This window comes from Mytilus californianus, unplaced genomic scaffold, assembly GCF_021869535.1.
Source record: "Mytilus californianus isolate M0D057914Y unplaced genomic scaffold, xbMytCali1.0.p SCAF_4, whole genome shotgun sequence".
NCBI classification, from domain to species: domain Eukaryota; kingdom Metazoa; phylum Mollusca; class Bivalvia; order Mytilida; family Mytilidae; genus Mytilus; species Mytilus californianus.
Genome location: NW_026262690.1, coordinates 85,914,457 through 85,937,350, shown reverse-complemented (window position 1 = coordinate 85,937,350; position 22,894 = coordinate 85,914,457). Strand labels below are relative to the sequence as shown.

General features: G+C 32.5%; 1 protein-coding gene across 1 annotated transcript; it reads left to right on the top strand.

The window, feature by feature from the left end:
- The first annotated feature begins 269 nt into the window (after nucleotides 1–269).
- LOC127738799 (probable G-protein coupled receptor 158) lies at nucleotides 270–20,307 on the top strand. Its single transcript, XM_052250176.1, has 11 exons — nucleotides 270–796; nucleotides 3,530–3,697; nucleotides 5,864–5,987; nucleotides 6,392–6,700; nucleotides 10,560–10,628; nucleotides 12,514–12,623; nucleotides 13,032–13,249; nucleotides 14,543–14,681; nucleotides 16,767–16,872; nucleotides 18,314–18,469; nucleotides 20,143–20,307. Exons 1-11 carry the CDS (start codon nucleotides 540–542, stop codon nucleotides 20,236–20,238), a joined length of 1,752 nt encoding a protein of 583 aa, XP_052106136.1. The 5' UTR covers nucleotides 270–539; the 3' UTR covers nucleotides 20,239–20,307.
- The last annotated feature ends 2,587 nt before the right edge of the window (nucleotides 20,308–22,894 follow it).

The following is a 22,894-nucleotide window of genomic DNA, read 5'->3' as shown; positions in this document are numbered from 1 at the left end:
AGAAAGTTTGTTACGACCTTGAATTGTCCCCAAATACTTTATTATATCTCCGCTTTCTAAAACGGTCGGTATATATAGTTATGGGAGAGATCATCCTTCTGTCCAACTTTTGTATCCAAAAATGCTCCAGAACCGCTTGACAGAATTTTGTGAAACTTTCACCGACTCTTACTCGCATGATTCTACATCATTTCTTCATCTAAATGTGTTTTTTTTCCATGTTTCCCCTTAGCAAATCAAGGACTTTGCAAGGGGCGGAGTGGGTATTATTTTGTTAGCTTTGCTTGCAGTACCTCTTGTTTTCCTTTCTTTCAACTTTTTTACCAGATGATGCTGACAAGGAAGCAGTCCAGTTAGCTTTAGAATATGTTAGTAGAATAGAACAAAGTCCCTGTACTGGTGGTACCGAGGAGACGCTAGACCTCATCTTTAACCATACAGTTTGGGAAGCCTTCGTCATTCCTGCAATTCTTACGTCAAACTTCCTAACATCAAATTTACTTGCAAATAATGGTTCACTCGATTCACTGACCGATGAAATGTTCTTCTCTTTAGTAAAAAGTAATGTAATTGGTCAAACAGCTGTATTCGGTTCTGGAATAGCAATAGAGCCAGGGATATATTCTAAATATTCTTCGTTTGTTCCATACGCTTTCCATAAGAATGGGACTGTCTTTGCCCATGATATAGCTTTATCATATACTTACCAAGACAACAACAAAACTGTGTGGTATTATCACTTGAAGAACAGGAACTGGGAAAACACAACAAGAACAGTATCAAAAACAAAATCCAGGTAGGTTTATTCATTAAATCAAATCATTCATTAAAGTGTACTTAAAATACATTTTTAGATTGATTGATTGTGGGTTGCTTATCGTCCAGTGACAAATATTTGATGCATATTCAGGACGAATACATTTTTAGAGTACGTGGCATATTACATGAATATTTTGATTCTTTACCAGGAAAGAGCAAAAGTAAAGCATCGTCAGACACGTAAATGTGTATGTTCCGGAATCATTAACAAAATATGATACGGAATAGCCTTATCAAGGTAAATATTACGATAGCAAAGGACATCCGATAATAGCATTATCCTCTTTACGCTTGAAAAAAAAAAAACCACTTTGTAACTGTAGATAACTTTAATTTATTTCCATCATATTTTCGTATGACTTTTGAGGAAATTCTGGAAACTATTGAACTGATTAAGAAAGTATTTGTTTAGCTCTCTATATATCTTTATACTGAGAGAGTGAACAAAAAAATGTTTGTGGTTGCGCTAAATTATTGATGAAACTTTTCTTTACATTTTCATGTGAAAAAAGAAACAAGCATAATTCTTAGAGAATTTATTATCTTATTTTGTATGAGACCTTAATGTTATATGTAAAGTATAAGTGCAAGCACTGGCTACCTGAAAGCTTCCAAATAAACCAAGAATAAATAAAATCTATGCATTACTAGTAAATTATTAAGTCAGGGATTTCGTTACCACAAGTTACTTAAAACCTTTACCAAATTCTTCCATAGATACAAAGATTTGGTCTGCAAGTTTTGCTATACCTGTAGAAAACTTATTTCAAACGGAATAGCACATCCTTAATTTTACGGTGATGTTGTAAACCGAGCCCGGAAATTGAAATACGATCCGGGTCAACTTATCAAGTCTTTAAATAAACTTATCATAAAAGGTTACCTATTCAACACTGTAATTAAATCTTTGAATATTGTTTTTATTGGTATAAATATTGATTTTGTTATCAGTAAATTAAAATCATACTAAATATTACATATATGTACTTTCACGGTACTACAATCTGTTGATACCTATAGTTTGGCATTGCACAAGGACATGTTTTTTTTTCTGACTGTTAATGACGTCTTTACACTAAATTCATTGGATGTTGGATGTGTACTGATTGATATTTTAGTCTTAGATACATGATTTTTTTATTAGTTGTTATTGGCTTTGAACTAGCTGTCAGTAACTGCGAGTACTCTCAGATCTGTACTTAGTGTCTTTTTGTAGTGGGTATGTATAAGTACCCGTCCACGTTCACTCTGTGTTTTTGTTAGATGTATTTCTATTTGTATCCATCTGATGAGTTAAGCCTTTTTCAGCTGATTTTTATAGTTTGTTCTTATGTTGTACTGCTACACCACTGTCCCAGGTTAGGGGGAGGGTTGAGCGCTCACAAACATGTTTATCCCCGCCACATTCTTCATGTCAGGAGCCTGTAGTTCAGTGGTTGTCGTTGGTTCATGTCTGTCATATTTGTTTTTCGTAAATTGTTTTGTTATAAATTAGGCCGTTAGTTTTCTCAATTGAATTGTTTCATATTTTTCATGTTGGGGCCTTTTATAGCCGACCATACGTTATGGGTTTTCTCATTGTTGAAGGTCGTACAGTTGCCTATAATTGCTTACATCCACTTCATTTGAACTTTGGTGGATGGTTGTCTCATTGGCAATCAGACCACATCTCCTTATTTTTATCATAATAGATACAGGCTTAAAATGTTGTACGCCAGAGTAGTAGAAGCGCGTTTCAAAACCTTTGTGATGAAAAACGACTGAATCAAATAACCAGCAAGTACATTCTGTTAAAAAATAATAAAGAAGACATGTGTAATATTTAAAACTGCTTTTTATTAAATCCAGTTTGGATAGGCTTTGATCACTCCCCTGCAAAATACGGGTAACTGAGGCCAAACAGATAAAGGACAAGGAACCCGTTTTGGACTGTAATAGGAGATCGATACCTAAATCTTAAACAGGATGTTGTTCGTGGAATAACAAAAGAACAAACAGTTGTCCACAAAACACTACACGAAAATTAAGCAAAACGAACCAATTGAAACCAAAAACTTCCGAGTGAGTTGTTGTGATTTGGAAGGGTCATATACATTTTGTACTGCTATTCTGAATGTTGCACGAGTGAAATCCTTCGTGTTTCTCCTGTTATGAAATAACAATATGGTCTTAAAAATAACCGCAAAATCTCGTAGTCTGTTAATACACGTCATAACATTTTTTTGTAATGGAAGTAAACAGTACTTAATTTACCGCGTTCGACTGTTCATTTCTGGGGTTTCCTTCACCATGTGTTCATCATAAACAATTAGAGGAGAAAACAGGAAATGCCAGATATGTATAAATACAAAGCGAGCGTTAAAATGACAGAGTAAATAAATAAGCCAACACCTTTCTATGCAAACTTATAAAGTTTCCAGTTGGTTTATTTTACCTGGGTTTTATAAAAAAGAATCAATTCAATTACCATGATTACCACATGGGCAATTAAAGATACAATAATAATGATTAATTATTGTAATTCCGGAAATTTCATTAATGCACTGAATAAAGTGCGTCAATGGTATTATTAGCGTCAGTCTAGATGTGAAATAAGTTGTATAAAAAACAAATATAAAATCAAAAGTGATGAAAAGGTCAATCTTTTAAAATTAATTAAGAAAAACTCACCAAGCTACCCGACAGTCAAGTAATGTCTGCTTTGTTTCAGGTCAGGAAATACATCGTTACCAGAAAAAGAGACAGTTTTACTGACAGCCAAGATAGAAGACGGTCATTGGACCAAACCGTACTTTGACTGTGGAGGTGGGGATATTTGGATGGTAACATTTACATCGCCTTTATTTTCACTGGATTTAACTGGAAACCCTAAGTTTCAGTAAGTGTTAAAAGTAAGATAGAAAAAAAAGCGATATTAAACAATAGCTCGTCTGCGGTTGTCTTATCTAAAGGATGTACACCTCTGAAGGGCCAAAAATTTCTAGAATTAAACTTTTTTTTCTTAACCTGATTTGTGGGTTTATATGACTGTAAGGAAGTAGTTGATGAAGAAGAAAATCATTTGGTGGTGCACTTCTTTTTTTGCTACGGCCATTTGAAAGTATCCAATTTTTAATGATTTTCCTATATTGATAAATTTTTACCCATTTTTGGGCTAATATCATGAAAAATATCACAGTTTCACATTTATAAACTTCTTTTTCATACTTTCACTTAAAATGGAGTGGACCAATCTGAATAAATTTAACTTAAAAAACCTATATGTTGGTGTTGATATTAGAAAGTCTTATAAAATTTTGTTGCTTTTTCGTTTCAAATTGACCATGCTGTCAATTCTGTAAATTTGGGATTTTTCTCTTTTTTTTTCAACTTCATTGTTGTAAATGATTGAAAAAATACATATCAAAGAATTTTGAAAAGACTAAAATGATATGCGATGTACATATTTTTGGAAAAATCATTTTATGTAGCCTTCACCCATTTTCTCCACATTTTGGCTGATGACACTGACCGGATTGGTTATAAAATTTGAAAATTTTATTACTCCAAAACAACTAATAATTGTAAGTACATAATTTTTTCACAGAGTTTAGATATAATATTTTTTGAATTCATTAATATTTTCCACTTATATCACATGTTTCGGAAATCATGCCCGAACAAGGTTTCAACGAGACTGAAACATCAGAAGAAAACATCCTTAATGTTATTGGTTTTTTTTTTGGTACTGTTGATGACAGATATTTTGTTTTATCATATACTTATAGAAAATAATGGTATAATTGTATCCTTTGATAAAACTAATTTTTACATATATTTATTCATTAAAGTTGAAGAATTGTCTTAGCCGTATGATATGACTTTCGTTATCAACTGCTTCCGGTATATATCAACTGCTTCCGGTATATATCAACTGCTTCCGGTTTATATCAACTGCTTCCGGTTAATATCGCATGCCTTTCTTTAACGTTATCGCAAAGCATTTCGACGTCATTCTGCAAAATTCCGGAAAATAAACCTCAGTGGTACATTTTAGTGAAAAACACCTGTCGGCTCTCGGGCTGATATTATGACCAGGGCTGATAAGGAGTCTGATATGAAAAATGCCATGTTATAATCTATATTTATCGGTGTTCCCACTGTCTATATCACTCTGCTCAGATCTTCATAAAATTACATATCACGGCTTTGTGACGTCAAATACGTTGACCCGGGCCTTAATAATTTTGACCCGGACATATCACCGACGTCATAATGAATGAACCGACGTTGATAAGTTTGACCCGAACTTATCTCGTCATCTTCCGGTTTGCTGGTGAAACAAAGAAAAACACTTGTTCCTGTCATGCAAAATACACAAATACAATCCGATAAATCGATTATCAGATTTTCATCATATTGATATTGTAAAATATCAGCTGCTCCACACAATATGAAGCCTTTTTAAACTCGTTCTCTGCACTCACTCGACGAAAAGCTTCATAATGTGACTCGCCGCTGATATTTTATAATATCAATATGCAGACAACCTAATGATCGGTACTTATTTTATTTTCTACACCAGTGAAAACTTGGGCCGATTTAGAGTCTGTCGTACGCGCCTATTTTCAGAGAGATATACAGACTTGTTTGTGGTTAAGTTAAATACTTGCACAGTTTACGACTGTATGTTTCTGTTCACATTTTGCATAAAAACAAATTTAAAGCAGTTCTTGCTAAAATGTAATTGCCACTTGATTTCATTTTGTGTCAATTTGAATTCAAGTTTTTTGTAATGTGTTTTCAATGTTTAGCACCGACCATTCATCTTTTCGTGAAAACAAAATAAAGTTTGTTTCTATTGGAATAAGTAAAAATTATTGATTTTGCTTTTGTAAGTTATTGAAAAGAAAATAATTTGTTTCAGAAATAAATTTTGTCCCGAAGAAAAAAGTGCTTTTAATCAGCTTCTACTTTCTCCTGTTATTAATTAGACTTAAACCATTTTCTAAATTTCTAAATCTTCTAACCCTTTCACCTTATATATGGTTATTTATTATTCTAGAGGTATAGCTTCCGTTGATATAGAGCTAACGTATATCGACATCAATCAGTGTGATCCAGATACCAGTAGTTATAGTGCTCTGGACGTATTCCGAGGAACACATGCATGTCCTGTGACAACTGAGGTACATGTATTACTTGCAATTTGTTTTTAGCAATTTTAAAGTTTCCGTCGGCCACTGAAAATACAAGGTTACCTTTCATAATACTGTATGTATAACATATATAAAAAGTTTATTTAATCTTGTTAATATTACTATATATTATGCTAACAAAGTACAATACCAATATTATTATTTTATAGTGTATAATTATTTTAACTTTAGAAAGCATTTAGCTTAGTTGGTCTTCATATTAACAAGATAATTTTGTAAAAAAAAATAACGAGTAATGCCATTGACAGTAGTTACTGGCACAATGAAGATAATCTAAAACTTTTCTTTCAATTAAGACAGAATTTGACTCACTTCTAATACTAATAAGTTTTATTCAATCATATCTTAATCTGCGATATTTTTTTTTCCTTTAGTGTTTGTTTCTGAAAGGACGAGGTTTTAAAAGAGGTGCTTATCAGTGTGTCTGCAGCAAAGGGTACTACTTTCCAAATGTAAACGCTCAGGTTAAAGCTTTCAGTGGTTTAGAAGTGGAAAATTCTTCAGATACCTCTCGGTATAAATGTCTACCCTGTAAAGAGGGTTGTACGGAGTGTGTTGATGATTCACCATGCCTTTACCAGTTCATGTTTGTATTCAGGTTCCCGGTCTTATTGGTTACTCTCTTGACGTGTTTCTCCATAGGAATTCTGTCTGTCATCACTATTGTCTTCAAGAATGAATTGGTAATTATTCATGTTTTATGAATTAAAAATATTTTCATGAATAAAATAGGTGTGGGGTAAACGTTGAAGACACTGCAAGCTTTAAACATAAAAAACCAAGAAATACATTTAGACTTAGTACCAACCAGAATACCAATCACTTAACTTATATTTTTGCCCGGTTTGAGAAATTGTCGCCAATTTTAAGAATTAGAAGAATAGCAAAAACTAATTGTAAAAGGTAAGACAAAAGTACACAAAATAATAGGATATCGAAAAAATAGATCGAACAAAACATGTGAAAATTCAGTATTGGGCTGCTGTTTCATTGCGTATACTATAACATCCCCTTTTTACAGATATAACCAACAAGTAAATATTTAAGGAATGACTAATATTTTTTTTTGACTATGAAGAAAAAACGTAATGTTTTAGGTTATTTCGAATAGACAGAAAAAAAATAATACAGTCATTCCTTATAATTTAATTCAAAATTCCATTTTCAAGGAGTAAATCATGACAAAAACGTTGATGACGTTACGGTCACATGACGAAGTTATGTCTATGAACTGATAGACAAGAAACTTTCAGCCAATCAGAAGACGTGTTACATCCAACATTAAACTATTGAACATTGAAACCAAAAAATACTAGGAGTCATGACTTTCCCCACTGCTAAAGAGCAAATCTTAGATGCATTGATACCTACCTAAAACGCTAACATAGATTGTCTGTATGTGTTAGAAATGGCTGCAAAAGACAGTAATTATTTGTTCAAAGAAAATGTTGTTAAGACATTATTGTTTTCATCTTTAATACGCAAAGTAATGTTGTCACAGTTATGATAATTATGACTGAAGCAAAACCGCCGAGCCACAGTCATTATTGTCTGCGCGTTTCCTTCCTGCCTCAAAGTTAAAAAGAATAAAGTGTTTTAAAGTGATTTGCTCAGTCTTTAGTTTTCTATGTTGTGTTTTGTATACGTTTGTTTGTCTGTTTGTCTGTTCCTTTTTTAGCCATGGCGTTGTCAGTTTATTTTTGACTTGTGAGTTTGAATGTCCCTTTGTTATCTTTCGCCTCTCTGTTAAAGGATTACAACGTTTTGAGCCAAATAATGATGTACATAAGTTGCCTTCAAAGCTCTATTTCCTTCTCTATATCTGATTTAGAATTATCATCAAAGAAAAAAAAGAGTATAGATAAATGTGCCATTCTTATATGAATCGTATTTGGTTGACCAGGAAAAAAACTTTTATCTGATAGTTTTATTTGAAAAAAAAGTGGAAATTCTCAAAAGGTTATAATACATGTATGAGACTGCTAAAACATATTCATCAATCTTTGGAGATAAAAAGTAAATAAAAAACAGCATCTTATTTGATGTTTCCTTTTCAAATTAATATCATTTCTTTCCACCTTTTAATTATTGGAGATCAATAAGAATTTAGATGGATTGTAAATGTACGTGTTTAAGTTTCATTTTGAAAACTATTTTCACTGTATTAATTATAAGATAAGATGAAAGTATAATTTAGACAAACAGAAACATTATCGATTAAAAAAACGGAACAACTTTTATTAGGTCTTTCCACTTTTCTGTGGAAAGAGCTATTGTATTTGTTCTAATTATTAGGTCTTTCCACTTTTCCGTGGAAAGACCTATTCATTTTGTTCTGATTATTTTTTATTCTTCTTCCGCCAAACCCTTTTCTTGCGGTATAAAGTTGTTTCGCAAGATGCCACTTAAATATTTTGGATATTATATCGAACAGTAATGGCACTTTTAAAACTCATCTTGTTAAGCCGAAGATGTTTTTATTGTAAGAGTTATCTCCCAAAACACTGTTTTTCTTGTTAGTGTATCTCCTCCGTAACCAAAAAACATAACTACAAGATTATTTTTCTGATATGTTCGTTACATTTTTTAGAAATTTGGCTGATTTGGATCGAAGTAATCCGGTGAAATCTTATAGGAGTTATCTACCTTTACCAAATAAATTTGTCGTTATGTTTTTGTAACTCATAAACCGTAAGCCGTATAAACCTACAGTCTTTTTATTTGAGGTCTTTTGGTCCTAACTTAGAAAATGAGGTGAAGGTCACGTCAAGGTCATCTTCTCAATTTTGACTTCTGCTTGTTTTTGCTCTTAAAAAATGTCAACCGGAAGTGACCTTGAGTGAACCGGAAGTAGTCATTTTTGCACTTATTTCATGAAAAAGTACATAGAAACCATATATTTTTTAAATTGGCATACATAAACCTATCATTTGAGACCGGAAGTGACATTCTTTAACGGAAGTAGCAAGTTATCTCCCTTAGTACAGACATAACTATATATTTTTGGAATCAGTGTGAATAAAGCTATCATATGAGACCAGAAGTGACATTTTCTAAACCGGAAGTAGCCAATTTTCTCCCTTTTTACAGGCAAAAGTGTATATAAACCATGTATTTTTGGAATCAGTGTAAATACAGCTATCATATGAGACCGGAAATGACATTTTCTAATCCGGAAGTTGGCAATTGTCTCCCATATTTCAGGCAAAAATATATAGAAATCATATATTTATTGAATCAGTATAAAGAAACCTATGATTGGACGCCAAAAGTAACTTTGAGTAAACCGGAAGAAGCTTCTTATCAATTATTTAGAAAATTGATGTGGAAAGACCTTCAATTGTTCTCTGAACAATTAGTTTTTAATTTTTAATACGATTCTTCTTTTTGTTTTGTTCTTCTTATTCGTTATAATCGGATAAATTAGTCTCCGCTGTAGGATACCCAGTTGAATTTAAAAAATAGATACGAAACTCTCTAATTTAAGAGGCGAAAATGGTAGATATAGATTTTGCATTTTGATTACATTTTCGTAAGTTTTTATGGTCATTACTATTTTTTGCAGCAACGATTTCTTCTGTGTTATAAATCTTAACGACAAAGAAATTTCATTATTGAACGAATAATCATTGAACGAATAATTACAATGCATTTGCTTTTTTATCAATTAAATACTTATAAGTCCCATAACAACTGCTTTTGTTTATTCGATCATTTAGATTCAATTCGCCTGAAAAATACTCTATGGAAAGATAAAAGGTTGATCTAATTAAATCATTAATTTGTATTCATGCCCTTCAAATAGTATAGTTATATATATATATAACGCACAGTTGTAACTTTTTGAATACTTAGTTATATAGAATATTTTGGTACTTTTGGTATCAAATGAAAGCTGTATTACTGGTGATCATAGAAGAACAATTCTTGTCTGATAATATTGATTAAACATTGCATAATATTTAGAATAAAGGGTAGATTTTGCCTGTTTCTCAGATCTGAAGTACCAACGTTTGGTACTTCCCAAGGTCCTGGAACAAGTACTCTTTTATATGCAATTAAAGTTCAGCTGAGTTTTTCAGCGCAATACATGGTAAGGTAATACCCTTGTATGAAATTGCTGTCACTTTACTTGAACTTAAGACAAAATAACTATGAATGCTTTAAATTGAAGAACTTCACATAGAAAGCAAAGGGACTATGTTATATTGTAAAATATAGAAAAAAAATAAAGACAAAAAAAATACAGAACCCTCCCTCCCCCCAAAAAAAAAATCAAATATGTTTCAATTTTCTACAATCTTGAAGATACTATTATGAAAACCTTGCTAATCACAAAATTCTTGTAGCCTTGCATGATACACAAATGAAAATATGAAAAAAATAACGCAGAACGACGAATAGATGCTCAACAAAAACACCACTGACAGGCAATACAATAAACAAAAATAATAAATTAAAAATAAAATGAGAAAATCAAAAAATAAGAATAAAATTTCTTATTAAGAGGATTTGATTTTTAAAAAAATATTTTGTTACCAGGCAATAAAGACCGGAAGTCCGATTTTCTTGTTGCTTATGTGTGTAGGCGGAGCACTAGTATGCAGTACGGTAGGTATACTAATCTTATAATGATGGATTTGTGTTATTTCATTAGTGACTCATTTGGAATTTTTTCCCCCTCTTCCTTCCTTTTCTATAATTATAATCAATTGTATCACATAAACACCAAAAACATTGAAAATGTAGGGATTTTAAACAACATATATTTCGGGGTTTGGCTTTGGTTTATGTCTAAATAGTATCGTTTTCATAACAGTGTGGACGAGATCATTTTTTGGCGCGCTCAATTCTCCCATTGACTGGGTTAAATTAGGTGAACGTTCGTCTGTAACGCTCATTTATCACGTCGTATCTATTATAGACATTTTAACTGTGGGGTCACCAAAGGTTCCCAACGCCTGACTCAAATAATTCGAAAAACTAGTACAGGAATAACCATTGTGCTTTAATTAATATTGAATACTTTAACGTTCTTTACTTGCGTTTTTTTTTATGTTTTGATCAACAATTTCAGTTTATGTATCGAAATGTGTAACAAGTGTTTATCTAAATCCTCACTGGAGGGCCTCTGTCAGACTGCGTGAGCGTAAAATCATTTGTTATCGATAGCCGACGACAAACAAGTTAAAGGTAAATGATTCAGTAGTATTAACAACAAAAGTACTACAGTTGTCCACACTGTTACGGGAATACTTCTATTAATAAAAATATCTCAGAATGATACGATTTTGTAATTGTTCATGAAATGCAAGACATTTGAAGCCGTAAAGAAAATTCGAACGACGCGATTCCGAAATAGGAATACTGGTGTATGACAGACTAATGTCTTATAAATATTTAAGGGATGTTATTTGATAGATTTATAATACTGTTTTGCTTTTTGAATTCAAGCGACCAAATTGTGGATTTCCCATACATTATTTTTTCTGGTAGCTATCATTGATTATTCAATGTGATAGTTTACTGTGTAAGCTTGCAACCAATTAATTTTATCTTTACAACAACAAAAGATATGGCTCTCCAGTAATTTTTTGTCTCTTTGTGTGAAGAGGTTGGGGAAATTCCTCATGTTTGAACATTTTATTCGATGATTTGCAAATTATGGTATACATTACAGCCGTTCCCTTTTCCACTTATTCATTCTACAAGTGTTAGATGTAGCCACGAAGATATGAGACGACTACATCTGATTTACATAAAAGTATTAAATAATTATTCTATCTTTTCTCTTGTTCTAAAAAGAGCAATTGGTTTTGATAAAACAGGAAAAGTGTCATTATCTCAATTATTCCATGTGCAGTAACCTTTTCAGAAGACGTTTATAGTTGTTGATTTGGAATGAAATCTTAATTGCGTCTACTTTTCTGCCATCTACTTGATACCCCATCACTGCATTTGTATGGCAATATGGATAGCTTTACTATCATCTTTTTTTCTGGTTTAAGGATGTTCGCTGCTCTGTTTCAAAATAACAAGCTTTTTAAAAGAATGCTATAAATTGATAGTATATAATTAAAGAAACTAAAACAGCAGAAAAAAATGAAGGGTCCGTGTGCTTGTTTTCGAGATATAAGCCATTGAAAATTTAGCGGGAAATAATTATCTCTAGATTTTTCATACATTTAACATTGGCACCTTTTTTATTTCAAAAACTATGAAAAAATAACAAGGATTTTACAAGATTTTGAAAAATGGTTTTTCAAACTATACGAAATAAAATTATGAAAAGAAAAGTAAAGGTTAGTGGGCAAAATTTGTATTGGCATTACATGGATAAAACCAGAGGATTCCGAATATCTGGCAAAAATTCAAAAACAAGAGGAGCGAACATCCTTAATTTCCAAAACCTGAACTGATTCCTGAAAAAAGATAACGCTTTTATGTCAATAATGAAATATACGATGAAAAATATTGAACTCTTCTGAAATTTTAGGGATTATTTGCCTATCCAAAAGCCTCAAGATTTCTCTGTATATCACAGATCTGGGTGTATCATATAGGTTTTAACTTGATGTATGGTGCTCTAGTAATAAAGACATGGAGGTATGTTTGTGTACTCGTGAATTTACATTTATAAATTGTTCATAGCTTGCATTGAGAGAAAATATATTAGTGTAAACCAGTCAGTACAAAAAGAAATAATTGGAATAATCTTTTAAACTTCCCCCTTAAAGACCTCCCATTATTTAAAACAGTAACACTAAAACAACTACAAATGAAACGTCGTATTCCTGACAAATGACAAATGGAAGAAGTATTTTTGTACAAAACAGTCAAGTCATTGATATACAAGTTGAAAATAGCACAACATCCCAAATTACTCTCAAATTAAAAAAAAAAGTGTCGAAATAAAATTATGACAGAAAAAAAAAAAAAAAACTAACTAAAAAGAATATTTAAAACGAATAAATAGTTATAGGCACTTGCTATTTATTTGTTTATTTTTTTCAGAATAGCTATTATCTTCCGACCAGCAAGCAAGTTACAAAGGGTACATTTACCAGACAAAGAACTTTTAAAACGATTTTTACCGCCGATGTGTGTTGTAACTGTGTACGTCCTAGCCTGGACGATATCGGAGAAAGGCACGACAAAAACTTTGGAAACTTCAAATAAACTAACATATTATGTTTGTTTCAAAGGCTATTGGCTTTATGCTATTCAGTGTGGTATGTACTTAAAAAACACTCATATTTGATTCGCATAATATCAAAGTAATAAAGTGGATGCAACTTTCTTCAAATAATTATTTGTTGAAATTTAGCTAAAGCTAACCCTTTACTTTAGCTTATGTCATATTAATATTAGAAAGAGACACACAATGATTTATTGCACATCATATTATAGTATAAAATTTTGCTGTTTTTTTGGGGGGGAGGGATGAGCATAATGATAGGCTTGTTGCAATATATGATTTAACTTAGATACGAGATAAAAACATATTTTTTTAGACAAATGGGCATGAACATATTGTTTCAATACTGTCAAAGGTTAGAGAGAGGATTGAGCGCTAGTATACATGTTCAAACCTGTCGCATTTGTATGAGCATGTCTCAAAATAGGAGCCAGTAATCCAGAGGGATCGATAAATACCCTGCAACGTCCGGTCTGTGTTTTTGTTTGATTGTTCTGCTTTGTATCGATCTGATGAGTCAAGTCTTTTCAACTAATTTTATAGTTTGATCTTATGTTGTGCTGTTTCACCACTGTCCCAGGTTAGGGGAGGGTTGAGCGCTCACAAACGTGTTTAACCCCGCCACATTCTTTATATGCCTGTCCCAATTCAGGAGCCTGTAGTTCGGTGGTTGTTGTTGGTTCATGTCGGTCATATTTGTTTTTCGTAAATTGTTTTGTTATAAATTTGGCCGTTTGTTTTCTCACTTGAATTGTTTCATATTTTTTATGTCGGGGTCTTTTATAGCAGACTATATAGTAATGGGTTTTTCTCATTGTTGAAGGCCATACGGTTGCCTATAATTGCTTACATCCACCTCATTCGAACTTCAGTGGATAGTTGTTTCATTGGCAAATATACCTCATCTCCTTATTTTTATTTTTTCTATGGTTGATGTCTGCTATATATTTTTTGATAAATCAGACCGTTAGCTTTTTTTTTTGAGTTGTTCCGCATTTTGTCATGTAAAAAATTTAAGCTTTCATTGCACGATATGTATTTTCTTTGTTGTTGAAGGCCGTGCGGTGAATGGTTGTGCACATTCTTTTCCTTTGGTTGATAATTCGCCGTTTCAGAATCTAATGCATTCTGGGTAATTTCATTGTTCGTACCAAAAATGAAAACAACGTCACGTCATTGGTTGAATTTAAATTGTAAGCCAATCACATCGTTTTGGTGTACGCTTTTGAAAATATTACCTAGAATACATTAGGTTCTGAAACGGCGAATTGTATCAATAACAATCTCCTCATTTGAATATAAGTTGTTCTGTTTATTTATTTTTCAGCTGAGGTATGTCTTTTATTAGCTGGTTGTTACGTGTGTTACCTGGTGAGGAAAGCACCTGGTCACTTCAACGAAAGTAGATACATCACATGGGCAGTGTACAATGGAATAATACTTGGTAGTTTTCTGTTGATTCTAACGTAAGCAAAAATGTGATAACGACATTTAATTTTGAAAGCATGCTACGTATCGATCTGATGAGTTAAGCCCTTTTTGAACTGATTTTTATAGTTTGTTCTTATGTTGTATTGTTACAACACTATCCAAGTTTAGGGGAGGGTTGAGCGCTCACAAACATTTTAACCCAGCCACATTCTGTTTGTGCCTGTCCCAAGACAGGAGTCTGTAATTCAGTGGTTGTCGTTTTTTCTATATATCATATTTGTTTTTGTTCATTGTTTTGTACACAAATCAGGCCGTTAGTTTTCTCGTTTGAATTGTTTTTACATTTGTCATTTCGAGGCCTTTTATAGCTGACTGTGCGGTAGACTTGTGGAGAGTTGGCTCATTGATAATCATACCACATCTTCTTATTTTTATACGTACCCGTTTGTGGTACGCGATAAGCACCAATTTATCGGTCGGATGTGAGATCCCGATTGTGACCAGATGATCGATAAAAAATCATCAGAAATATTTGGTCTAGAAAATTTAGGATGCATATGTCAAGAGTATTTGTTTCTTTTTTATTTCGATTGTCATTTGTCGATCAAATATTTTTAAATTTACAACTTATTTAGAGGGCAAATTACTAGTTACTTAAATTATGAAACCACATTTTTTTTTCTTCACATTTTGCAGTTTTGCCAAAAGTAGCTTTCTCTGTCTACAATTAAAACCTTCAAAACTTTTGTGCAAATTCATCATATTTCCGCGCATTCCTAAGATTTATCTTTTCAGTTTTTCCATGTATATCTGGACTTAAAGATGCTTTAAACTCTTTTTTTTTATAACTTAAATAATCATTTACATTTAAACTTCATGAGAAAACGAAATATTTTCTCTTTTTAGCTCACCGGGGTTCGGGCCCCATGTGAGCTTATGCCATCACTTGGCGTCCGTCGTCGTCCGTGTCTGTCGTCGTCGTCTGTTGTCGTCTGTCATCGTAAACTATTTCAAAAATCTTCTCCTCTGAAACTACTGGGCCAAATACCTTCGAATTTTAATTAAATGTTCCTTAGGGTATCTAGTTTATAAATTGTATCCGAAGTTTCGATCCATCGACAAACATGGCTGTCATGGCTAAAAATAGAACATAGGGGTCAAATGCAGTTTTTGGCTTATATCTCAAAAACTAAATTTTAGAGCAAATCCGACATGGGGTAAAATTGTTCAATTGGTCAAGATTCAGACGAATCGAACAACACATTGTTGGGTTGCTGCCACCGAATTGGTAGTTTTAACAAAATTTTGCAGTTTTTTGTTATTATTTTGAATATTATTATAGATATATATAAACTGTAAGCAGCAATAATGTTGAGCAAAGTAAGATCTACAAAAAAGTTAATATGACCAAAATTGTCAATTGGCCCCTTAAGGAGTTATTGCCCTTTAAAGACAATTTTACACAATTTGTTCATCAAGTTTGCTAACATTTAAAAATCTTCTCCTCTGAAACTACTTGGCCAATTACCTTCAAACTTTAACTAAATGTTTCTTAGGGTATCTTGTTTATAAATTTTATCCGAAGTTTGTATCCATCGACAAACATGGCCGCCATGGCTAAAAATAGAACATAAGGGTCAAATGCAGTTTTTGGCTTATATCTCAAAAACTAAATCTTTAAGAGCAAATGTGACAGGGGTAAACTTATTTAATTGGTCAAGATCTATCGGCCCTGAAATTTTCAGACGAATCGAACAACCCATTGTTGGGTTGCTGCCCCCGAATTGGTAGTTTTAACAAAATTTTGCAGTTTTTTGTTATTATTTTGAATATTATTATAGATATATATAAACTGTAAGCAGCAATAATGTAGAGCAAAGTAAGATCTACAAAAAAGTTAATATGACCAAAATTGTCAATTGGCCCCTTAAGGAGTTATTGCCCTTTAAGACAATTTTACACAATTTGTTCATCAAGTTTGCTAACATTTAAAAATCTTCTCCTCTGAAATACAGGTGAGCGATTCAGGCTCTTGAGAGCCTCTTGTTTACATACACCACCTTTATTGAAAAAAACCTCCCTGTATATATACTGACAAAATAATCTACTGTCATATTCAGACATTTGATTGGCCATTCTTACGGACCAGATTTGCTGTACCTATTACAAGGGCTGAAGATTCAAGCATTCGTTACAACAACATTGACGTTAATTTTTATTCCAAAGGTAAATATGAAAGAAAATATAAAGTGTTTTTGTTCTGTGGCACTAATTTGGACTTGCACATTGTAGTCCTATGGTCAATACTTGTTTTTACTTATTTGAAATCCTTCTTTAATTCAACCATTGCAACCCAAATAGGGACGTGTTCCAAAGTAGTTGGTTCACTAACTCATAATTTTTTTAAATCTGAAATTAGTTCACAGCGATGATGTGGTGAGAATTTGATGAAAACATTTTGTTAACAATTGTTTCGGTTGAATTTAAACAGATGTTCACCCATTCCGTCAATATTGATGTTTTTGTGACGTCTTAAATGCTGGTGAATTTCGTAAAAATATGATTTTTTGCAGAATTCTGGAAGATTTAAGACAGTTTTCTGAAAAATTAACAGTGGAACAACCCTTCGCCCAAAAGTATTTTTGCTGAAATATTTTTTATATACCATATTCTTTACTTATCAACCAAAACTTTCAATTTGCAAGGGGTGGCGTCGCATGTAAAATCATGAAAAAAGGTAATAAAAAAAGTTGACAAATGGATGAAAATGAAATCTTTACCTATTTCAGAGAATATATTTATAGATATGAAGCAGATAAACATTTTTTCTTATTATACTTTCAAATATAATACATTAAGCAATACATATTCAATAGATTTACTTTGATAATTGAAGTTATAAAAAAACTTCTTTGCATGGCCGATTATGGAGTTCATGGCTCTACTGCTTTGGAGCAGAAACTGCTTATCTTTCGAAGCATCTGAGTTCACCCCTGTTTTTTGTTGGGAAAAAAAAAATAAGAAGATGTGGTATGATTGCCAATGAGTCAACTCTCCACAAGAGACCAAAATGACACAGAGGTTAACAACTATAGGTCACCGTACGACCTTCAACAATGAGCAAATCCCATACCGCATAGTCAGCTATAAAAGTCCCCGAAATGAAAATGCAATATTTCAAACTAAAAAACTAACGGCCTAATTTATGTACAATGCAACGAACGAAAAACAGATATGATATACATCATCAAACGACAACCTCTGAATTACAGGCTCTTGGCTTGGGACAGGTATTTACAAAATGTGGCGTGGTTAAACATGTTTGAAGGTGCCAACCGTCCCTCTATGTTAAGTTTGGCTGTTTGCTGTGTGGACCATGAAATCATTATTATTTTTGTTTCATACCTATTGCAAAGATAACACTAGTTATTGCTAGCCAATCAAATCAAGTGAAAGGTGACAGAAACCTGTTTGACCAGTTTTATTTCTATATTTACAGGAGCTAATAAAGAATTCGTGGTTCACACCAAATTGACAATAGTTAATAAAAAATTTGTGGTTCACACTATATTTACAAGAGTTAATAAATAATTCGTGGTTCACACTAAATGACAAGAGTTAATAAATAATTCGTGGTTCACATCATATTAACAAGAGCTTATTTCAGATATCAGCATTATACAGAAAGGAAGATATCAAGAAAACCAACGATACTTTCAAAATAACAAGCGAAAACAAATATCTAAGAACAACTGACTTTGAAGCTACTCCAACAAAGTCAGTTGGTACTCAAACATATGAAAATGTTACAGTGAATCCAAAGGTATTTATGCTAAGATTACAACCCAATGTTCACAGACTTACAATTGAATTGTTTCATATTTTTCATGTCTGGGCCTTTTATAGCCGACCATACGGTATGGGTTTTTCTCATTGTTGAAGGCCTTACGGTTGCCTATAATTGCTTACATCCACTTCATTTGAACTTTGGTGGATAGTTGTCTCATTGGCAATCATACAACATCTCCTTATTTTTATATTAAGAGGTTCTGGATTCATTTCTGAATTCTTTAATTTTTAGGTCAATTTTCTCTATTCTATATTTTAGAACCTCATTATTCTCTATTCTTTATTTTCTGTGTCTATTTTTCTCAATTCTTTATATTTTGTTTGCCCATTTTTCTCAAGAATTGGACCATTATTCTCAATTCTGTAAACCGCATCCAGACCTTCATGCAAGACACGATACTACAATCCTTGACAACAAGATGCATTCAAAATGAAGTGATTAATACATTGAATGAGTTAGTCAAGTGATTTGTGTTATAAAGCAGCTAGACTCATTTAGCAGCCACTCATCTGGCAGCCAGTTTTCAGATAAGTCTATAAACCCAAAAGTTATTTTAATACGTTTTTATCAAGTTTGAATCTTGTGCAACTTTTGGGTTTGTAGACAAACTGATTACTGGCTGCTAGCGTGAGTCTAGTTATAAAGAAGTACGACAGACATTTAGATCAATGGATAATCATCCCTTGCCAAGTATGGTATTGTTTATATTCTTTCGGTCTGAAAATTGCTGTTTACTAGGTTTTAATATGTACTTCTATTAACTACGGATACAAATGTGAAATTTGTTGTTTATGATGTCTCATAATCAAGTATAAAAAGGATATGTGGTATGATTGCCATTGAGACAACTGCCCATACAGATAGAGGAACAAAGATGTAAACGATTACGTCCACATTACGACCTTCAACAATAAACAAAGCCCATATTATACAGTAAAAACATGTATGACATAATGTGAAAAAATTCAAATGAAAAAAAAACCAACGGTCGGATTTATGTACAAAGTAATTAACGAAAAAACATCTATGATATACACCAACAATAGACAACCACTGAACTCCTGACATTGGACGGGCACATACGGAATGCATCGGGATTTAATATGTTTTTGAGCGCTCAATCCTCCCATAATCTAAGATGGTGGTGTTGTAACACAACATAGGAACAAACTAATAAAACAAATACCGACATAGACAAAAGTAAAACAACAAAAATACCGAACTCCAAGGAAAATTCAAAACGGAAAGTCCCTTATCAAATGGCAAAATCAAAAGCTCAAACATATCTAACGAATGGAAAACAACTGTCATATTTCTGACTTGGTACAGGCATTTCCTTATGTGGAAAAAAAAATGATTAAACTTGTTTTAATAGCTAGCTAAACCTCTCACTTGTATGACAGTCACATAAAATTCCATTATATTGACAACAATGTGTGAACAAAACAAACAGACATAAAAGGTAAAAATGTCAAAAATAGGGGTACAGCAGTCAACATTGTGTTATAATCCTAATCACTATAAAAACAAACATGTATGTCAACAAAGACAATATATATGAAAATCAAAATACGTTCACTAAAATCTATACATTTCTAGAATGAGTTTATTCGGTGTTTTAGTTTTAGTGTTTTTATTGCTTTCAGGATAAACACTTTTGGACGTCTCTTTCCAAGTTATCGTTAAGAGGCAATAACAGAGTAGAACCAATGGTTGACCATTTGGCTCTTCCGACAATATGACCAAAACGAAAGTCAAAGAATTTTAGTACAGTTCCGGAAAATAAAATATACAGATCCGTCCAGTACTGTAGAAAGAAAACAATTATTTTATAAATGTCTTATAATTTAGTTTCTTAGTTGTTTTTCCAATAAAACAGTTATAAGTAATTTGCATTGATATAAATATTTACGATGCTGTAGGTTCTTTATTTTATTAATTACAAAATGCTGTTTATGTTCGATAATTATTAATTAGATATGAAACTTGACAGGATGTGAATTTCAAATTAAACAATTCATATATAATTAAAAGGTGGCATGTTTGCCAACGAGAAATTTGTCCACCAAAGAATTTTAATTGCTATACATAACGAATGAATGCTCATTGTGATTTACTCCCTGCTTGGTATCCTGAAAAATGACATTAAGGTAGATCCGGGGTCTAAATTACAATCGATAGAAATTTTTAGTAATTTGCCAAAACGTTGTTTATAGCATGCTGTTTTAAAAAATATAGTAAAGTCTAGGTAAGGTAGATTTATTAACTTTAAAGGTTGTATAAAATTATCAGATTATGTATAGAGTATCCATGGAAAACCCAATCTTATATTATAGAAGGAAAACTAAAAACGATGAAATTTTAAGATGAAATATTATACAGAGAAGATAATTCTCAGGATGTGCTATCTAAAAATACACAGAAAAACTTCGGTCACGGAACTCGTTTCTTGCTACAAAACAAAATAGTAAATTATATTCTCATTCTCGAGTAATCTCCCCTTATATGGGAAAGTTGAAAAAAAAAAGACTGATACAAAAAAAAAATTCTGTATATTTTAAAGTCGTAATGATACGATAAACACAAAGCTTTCTTCATTAAGACGGAAAAAGTATTACAAATGAATTTCTTTCCTCTCTCATTATTTGGATATTTTCATTAAAGATCTAGACCGATTTTTATAATCAATAAACTTACCGGTGATCTAATCAAAGAAAACGCACCGACAAGACCGACCGCGCAAGACCCTCATGGGTAGTTAAGGTCGTTAAAAACCCCCCTTGTTGTCCGACAAGACCCCAACTCAGACGGGAATAGGAGTGCAGGTTATGTATATGCATGAAATTTGTAAAGTTTTTACTTGATAATCAGCATAGAATCGAATTACAAATCAACACCAACACATCTAAAATCCAGATGTATAACTGGTATCACTTGTTGCATATTAAAAGTTATTAACATGTGTATATGTACAAGCACACAGTAACCTAATTTGAATAGATAAGTCTTGAGGGAAAAAATATATGCAACCAATATGCTTATAGAATTGACATGTACAACATGTATCCTTACATTTATTGTTTTTTAATGTCCCTAGTACAAGTGTATATAATTTATTAACAAGACCCACATTTTAAAAGGTGCTTAAAATAATATGCTTGCGGAATCTTGTCCAAATCATAGTAAAGATACGGTTTAACCAATTGTTTTTTTTTGTTGTTGTTACTTTTCTCAATCTTTAAGGAAAATATATAACATAATTACCTGATACTTAAACTATCTATGTGCATTCAGAAATGTTTTCCTCTTCTCGTATTGAAACTATAATACTCCTCCTTACGCACTTTAACTTCAAACAGTAGAAAATTAAGGTTTTTTCCCTTTGACCTAAGTAAAGAGACTATATCTTATTCTCCGAAACATATTTTAAAGAATAATTAAAAAATCTACACTTATGATGAAAGAATATAAAATAACAAATCTCCTTACAAAAGGAGGAGTTTTAGGAAGAGTAAAAATGAAAAATAAGACGCAAAAAAAAAAAATGAATACAACGCTTTATGAATTTCATGAGTCCGAATGCTTTTCTAGATTAACCTTTATACGGAACGCTGAACGCCGATTATTTGAAAGCCAAGGCGGTATAAGAAACAAAACAGTCGCAATTGCAGAGAAGAAAACAACGTCATGGAGCTTGCATATCACAAGCCAGTTGTGTCAGCCAATGAACATAAACAATAGGCTGCTTGGTCTTTAACGTTCTTACAGCTGACTCAGTTATGAATGGCCTTCTATGTCATTTACGTCACTGGTCTATCGTCATGTGACATTTTGTTGTCATCTGCCATTTTAGTATCGTTGGAAAAAGTAAAAAAACAAGATGGTAGAAAAGGTAAGGATTTCTCAACGTATGTCAAAAACTTGATAGTAGAATGGTTCATGAAGTACTGCCTTCAACACGGAGCCTTGGCTATCACCGAACAGCAAGCTATAAAAGGCCCCAAAATGACTAGTGTAAAACAATTCAAACAGGAAAACCAACGGTCTAATCTATATAAAAATCGAGAAACGAGAAACACGTATGAACCACACCAACAAACGACAACCACTGAACTACAGGCTCCTGATTTAGGACAGGTTCATAAACAGCCTTTTTCAACTGATTTTTTTAGTTTGTTTTTATGTTGTACTGTTACACCACTGTCCCAGGTTAAGGGAGGGTTTGCGCCTTCAAACTACTTTCACCTCGCCACATTATGTATGTGCATGTCCCTAGTCTGGAGCCTGTAATTCAGTGGTTGTCGTTTGTTGCTGTGTAACGTATTTGTTTTTCGTTCATTGTTTTGAACATAAATGAGGCCGTTAGTCTTCTCGTTTGAATTGTTTTACATTTGTCAT